The sequence below is a fragment of the Nanorana parkeri genome, unplaced genomic scaffold (genome assembly GCF_000935625.1).
Source record: "Nanorana parkeri isolate BGI_ZX_2015 unplaced genomic scaffold, ASM93562v1 scaffold2089, whole genome shotgun sequence".
Lineage (NCBI taxonomy): Eukaryota > Metazoa > Chordata > Amphibia > Anura > Dicroglossidae > Nanorana > Nanorana parkeri.
The window spans coordinates 134,804-141,281 of NW_017308357.1; the positions used below are offsets into that span (position 1 = coordinate 134,804).

Genomic DNA, 6,478 nt, shown 5'->3' on the forward strand with positions numbered 1-6,478 from the left:
AAAAGCTATAGGAAGGTTTACTACTCTTCAAAAATAAATAAATAAATAAATAAATAAATGAAGCTAAAGCCTTTGGCTTTGTATCAGTTGCCAAACAGTCGCAAAACAGTTTCATAGTATAATATAGACAATTACATTGCCATTTTTCAAATATACACATATAGTACAGTCACTGGAAAGTATGTAATTAGCTTGATTGGGCTGCAGATTGAAAGGGAGAGACCAGAGAGTTTTTATCATGAAATAAAAATTAGAGTGTAGCATTTCAGAGACAACAGTCAGGAATATTGTATAGACTCTGCACATTATGCAAGCAGTTTTACTAGGCTGCAGTTAAGGAGGAAGACTTGAGACAGGTTGTATCAAGAAATATTTTTATTAATAATAATAATATATCCTTTTTTCTGGCCAAAAAGCCAGAAATATTGTACAGATTCTACGCATACTATGTCATCCTTTTTACTGGGCCGGAATTTCAGAGGCAGAGACCAGGCAGGTTTTATCATGGCAGGAAATATTGTACAGACTCCATAGTTGGCATTAAAGCAGTTAGAGTAGACTACATTTTGGGAAGGACACTTCAGTTTACTCCCGCACACCAAACACATACTGGTAGGTTAATTGGCTCCTTTCTGAATTGTCCCTAGTTTGTGCATGTATGTAACCGTCCCCTCCGCTCTTCCAAAGACCTCCTGCTTTCCAGTGCCCTTGTCGACTCCTCCCATGCTCGCCTCCAGGACGTCTCTAGAGTCTCACCCATTCTATGGAACGCTTTACTCTTTATCCCAACCTGTCCTACTATATCCCACTCTGACTGCCTTTAGGCGATCCCTTAAGACTCATGTCTTCAGGGAAGCTTATCCCACCTCAACCTAATCACTCAACCATCACGTTCTCAAACAATTCATCCCCACACAGCTACCCCCTCATGTATCACTTGTCCCTCCATTTTAGATTGTAAGCCCTCAGGGGCAGAGCCCTCCTTACCATCTTGCCTTGAATTGTATTGAGAATGTAATGTCTTCCTTATATTTTTCAGAGAGACCGTTTCAAATATTTTTGGTTTGTTGTGGCAGTGGAAAAGATTGCATATTTGGAAATACAGAGCATGATTTACGCTACAGCAAACACTTTTATAGGCCCAACTTTGTAAAACATTATGTGTGGCACCTTTGCAGTGCTGGAGCACCAGAATAGGGCAGCAGAGGCAGCATGAGATGGTAATTGTGGCAGGCCAGCAGCGGTGTCAGGAGATGTTAGGTATAACAATGTTTTTGGGGCCAGATTCCAAGAAATAAATATTTGTTCGCATACCCTCAGAGGTTTTGTACTTATTGCTGACCCTGGACTGGTTCATTTTTACAAAAGTGAGCCGGCCAACTGTGTCAGGGCACAGGCAAATGTATTTCTCTGTCAAAAACTGCCCAGAGGGATTGTGTCGCCGATCCCTGCCTTGTCACGGTTCACCATTCTAGTCGCCTCTTTGAATGGTAAAAAGATGATGCACGCAGGGTGGCACATAAGAAAACCCCCCATTATTAGCCCTTCTAAGCTGCCTAACCACAGTTCAAAGCCCAGGAAGTGCATGATTGGTAATTGGTTGCTATGCTGGCAAACAATCACAATAGTTGACCAATTTTCCTGTGAACAACTTGAGTTTGGGTTAAATGCATGGTTAACCTGAACCCGAAGCTCATTCCTAATTTGCAGGTGCTGTGCAATCAGGACAGTGCAACCTGGCCAATGCCTTCATCTGATGTCTTTTTTTGTTTTGATGGGAGGGACAAGGGTTATTGGACTTTGAGTTGAAAGTGAAGACAACACTACCTCCCCTTCCCTCTTTTACAATTTTTATTTACTACTTAAATATGGGTATACTTTACAGATACAGGAATATGTGAAATACGAGTTGACCTTTTTAAAAAGTGCTTCTTCTTTTTCTACCTCCATATCATAGAAGTGTTTTTAAAGTTTCAAGGTGGTGAGTCTGTTCTCTTCATTCATGCTCATATTCATATCTGTGGCTGTGGGTTTGCCAGTGGCTTGCTGTTAATATATTAGGAATGCTTAAAACCTGTCTGTGCATGTTGGAGATCAATATAATGCACATTATTTGATTAGGAATAAAAAGGAAGATGTAATAGGCTGTAGAAGCTTGTCTGAGATACTTATCCGTTGAAATATTTAGAAGCACTTAAAGCTTCTCAGCAAATATATTTATCTAGCCCCACAGGAGAGCAATGAAACTGGGTGTAGAGAGCAGTTTTATTTATTTTTTTCTAAGCAAACTTTGTGTCCAAAGGCTTCATTTCATCCTACATCCCTGTTGGGTTTTTTTTTCCTCTAGTAACATTTATGGTACATTAACTGCAGAAGCTGTCACTCGAAGACTATGTTACAATGTAATAAGCTGACAAATTGTGCTCTGAATTTGTTTGTTTATACAGGTATGTGATCTATTATCTAGAATAGGAAATATGGACCTCTTATATTAGCCCTTTTCTTTATTTTTACTGTGAACTCTTTCTTATGTTTTTGTATATATTTGTCTTGTGATGTATATTTAATGGTGAACATTTACAAATGTTCTTGCTTTAGAGCATTACATTTAACACACACAAAACTTCAATTTCTGGGAAGATTATATAATCACTCATCAGTTTCTTATGTATCAGCAGGGTCTCTGCACTTGTTGGATGGTATTTTTATAGCAAGAGGGCCATAAGGATGTGGACCCTTTGCTCCTTTAATACCAAACCATATACCATTCAGCATCAGATGGGTCTGTGGAAGGCATAGCAATAGGGTCCATTGTCAAAACAGCGGCTTTCTGCTGATGGGCATGAAGTAGGGATGTTCAGATACCAGTATCTGTGCCGATAATTGGAATTTTCACTAGAACTACCAGGGTTGCAGTGGTTGGGCCCTGGCCTGGAATCATTAGTCTGTATTGTTTTAGAAAAACTGTCACATGACACTAAAAAAAAGGCATCATTAATTGGTATCTGTAAGTACTTGGACAAGTATCGGTACTTGTAAAAATGGTATCGGGTTCATCCCTAAGATAGATAGATAATATATTTATTAACAAATCGTGCATTAAAATGGTATCGATGCATCGCTTATATATATTTATTAAAATAAAAATATTACAATTAAAACAGGGATTCACAAATCCCAGGAGCCCCATAGCCAATGCTCCTTAAATATGACAGCTGCCTCCTAATGTTTGAGTTTTTCTCTAGTCTAGCCTTTCAACGGGGCTGGAATATTATCAGTATTTGTACTAGTACCAAGTACGGTACTTGGTATCTGTGCATCCCTAGCATCAAGCTGGGTGTGGGTGCAGGGGTGGGGGTTATTTGTACCCGTTGGGGCAGGTAAATTGCTGCTTCTACTCTATGTAAAATCAATGTAATGTACAATATATTTTTTTTAATTTGTATTAAACCCCCCTTACTTAATAAAAATAATACATTAAGTTAATCCAAGCCTTCTAAAAACCTTTAGTAGTAGCCTCATATATTTACTAGCCTCACTGGATGAGGGGAGGTGCTGTGACATCACTACCCTTTGTCCAATAAGAAAATACCTAGTATTCAATGATAAAAATACTAGCTGGTCATTGAATGGCCACTGTACTAAGTTAGCAACCCTATTTGTTTTCACAGAAGAGAGGAAGATGCTCAGTACAGCAGCAGTACAGGACCTACAGCTACTACAGTGTTTTACAGGATTCCCGGTGGCCCTACCATGGATAAAAAATTTTACTTGCATTGTGCAAAACTGGACCACTGTAAGCCTACATAAATCTTTTATAGCTGGAGTTCAGCTTTAAGCAGTCAGACTAGTAAAGAAAATTATTGTCATGTTCACATTTCTGAAAAGAAAAGATCACTCCTGCATTGATCATCTAGTGATTCGGTATAGACTAAAAAAAAAAATAGTGTTTGTAAAAATAGCATTTGGCACATGCTGCTATTAATGCTTACCTTGTGAAGCAGTGGTATGTGTACCTCTGGGATATCGTATGACAGCTTTAATGGTACCCCTGCTGGTCCAGTTAAATCCTGTATTCTACTTTTGAAAGTTTAATTAATTCCAAAACTTATATGAAACAAAATTAATTAATATTTGGTTGTAAGGTGTAAGGCCATATGTAAATTTGAGCAAAAATATATTCTACTGTGATACTCAAGAAACTGAAATGCATCTAAAGTAATTTTTGTAATATAGAGGTACAAAATATTACAAAGTGGAAAAACACTAAAGTAGGGTATACACATTTCGATTTTCTTAGCCTGCTGAATGAAGAATATAAAACAGATTCCGCTATTAACGCTTACAAGCGTTGAACAAGGAATCTCCCTCTGTTTACATTGAATTCCACTAGCCGCTGCCAGAATACCTGAACAGAGCGGGCAGCTCGTGAGCTACTCGCTGTGTTCGGCCGAGAATTTTCTGACATGCTCCTTCAATCAGCTGATCGAGGGATGCCAGTCGGAAAGGTGCCGACAGCGGTACCCATGCTTCTAATTTTGGCCAGTTCATCAAGAACCGGTTGAAGTTCGAAGCGTGTATTCCCGGCTTAAGCCAGAGCACTAATTTTTGTTCAGCCAATTAAAATTATTTTAGCTTCCTAAGTACATCTCATAATTTCATGACCATTTTTTCCAAAGGACAAGTCAACCAGCTGGATTGCTCCTGTTTAGTTGAAAAACATCCTGCTTGTACCAGTACAATAACCTGTCATTTATACACCGGTACACTTGGTGATCTCTCTATAGTATAGCACTGTTAAGTTCAGTAATATTTGTCACCCAACACTCTGGTTTAGATTCCTTGTAGCCACCACAAGATCAGTAGTGCAAGACATTGGATAATGAGAAGTTCTTTTTATTTCACAAAAGTTTTATTGTTTTCAGATAAACATTACAACAAAACAGGAAACAAGCTTATGTAGTTATGCTGGCTCAGCAGCCAGGAGTGTACATCAAAGCAGTCGGACGGTGTTATGGAGATAAGTTGAATAACAATAACTAGGAGGGACTAGTCTATTAGAGCCGTTGGCGCAGTCCAATAGAACAATCAACTTTGGTCTAATTCTGGGGGGCTGAGCCCAGAAGTAAAGAACTATATGGAGGGAATAGGGTGGGAAAGGGGGTAGGATGTTACACAGGGAGATGTGGACAGTATATAGAGTGGCTGTCATGTCCTGGGGATCAAGGAGAGGGGGAGAGAAGTATAGGGTAGGTACAAATTCTAGAATAAAAGAAGTTTTTAAATTCTAGAAGCTCTTTTTAAACAGAAATATAACATATATATATATATATATATATGTATGTATATATACACACACACACACACACACACACACACATATTTACACACACATATTTACTCAAATTCATGTTAATTGGAGTTAATCTTCTGAAAGTAACTTTTATCTGGGATCCCAGCTTTTAACATTTTGAATGATTTTGTTTTTTTTTACTTTTTCCAGTCCCACTACCTATGTCTTGGAAGATGATGAGCCACGCTTTCTGGAGGAAGTAGATTACAGTGCAGAAAGCAATGATGATGGTGATCCCGATCTACAAGACACTGCTGTGGACTTTGAAATCTCTGCAGTGGATGACGAAAGCTTTTCAGATCCTGAAGCTACACGAACGAACTCAGAAACAACACATAACCAGAAAGTATGTTAACATCACATGGGATTGGCAGCAAATGTTTTGGCAGGTGGTATCAACCACAGATTGGTGTAGTTCAAGCCAATGAAAAGAATAAAGGTGTTGCTGGCTTGAGCAAACATTCTGTTCAGTTTCCTTTGGATTGTGCTGTTTCCGCTCTGGGCATATAAAAGTAGCTTCGCTTGTTTCCCCGTCTATATTGCATGGCTTTAATGGCAGACTTGCTGCAAATAAATTCTTCAACTTTGATGGTGTACAGGTGGCTGACATCTCCAAAAAGCCGTTCTGTATTGTCTATTCCATATTGTATAATATTTCTTGCTATAAAACCATACCGTACGTCTGTGTGTAATTTATTCATATTTGCACTGTTCAGGTTGTAAAACTTGGAAACTTTGGTTAAAGTCTCAGTATACACATTATTGTATTAACTCCAGCTCATTTACTACACTGCTTTTTATTTTGACTTGTTTGTGTTTGTTATCTGTTTTTATTGGGACAACATGTCCTGGCTTTTGTTTCTCTCCTCAGTGTTATATTTCATTGTTTTTTTTTAACTTGACGTTTGTTATAACTTAAATACTAAGGGAGAAATTTATTAAAACTGGAGTAGACAGAATCTGGAGTGGTTGCTAATGGTAACCAATCAGCTTCCCTCTTCAGTTTTTTTCAGTTGAGCTGTGAAAATGAAAGATAGAAGCTGATTGGTTGCCGTGGACAACCCTTCCAGATTCACTCTGCACCTGTTTTTGATAATTCCCCTCTTGTTTTGTTGGCCACTCTTT

General features: G+C 38.5%; 1 protein-coding gene across 1 annotated transcript in view; it reads left to right on the top strand.

Moving 5' to 3' along the window:
* AGTPBP1 (ATP/GTP binding protein 1) overlaps positions 1 to 6,181 on the top strand; it is a 118,040-nt gene extending 111,859 nt beyond the window's left edge. Inside the window, exon 25 of the mRNA XM_018572625.1 lies at positions 5,504 to 6,181. Coding sequence (XP_018428127.1) covers positions 5,504 to 5,708 — 205 coding nt within the window. The 3' untranslated portion in view covers positions 5,709 to 6,181. The remainder of the gene's footprint in view (positions 1 to 5,503) is intronic.
* Positions 6,182 to 6,478: the final 297 nt, after the last annotated feature.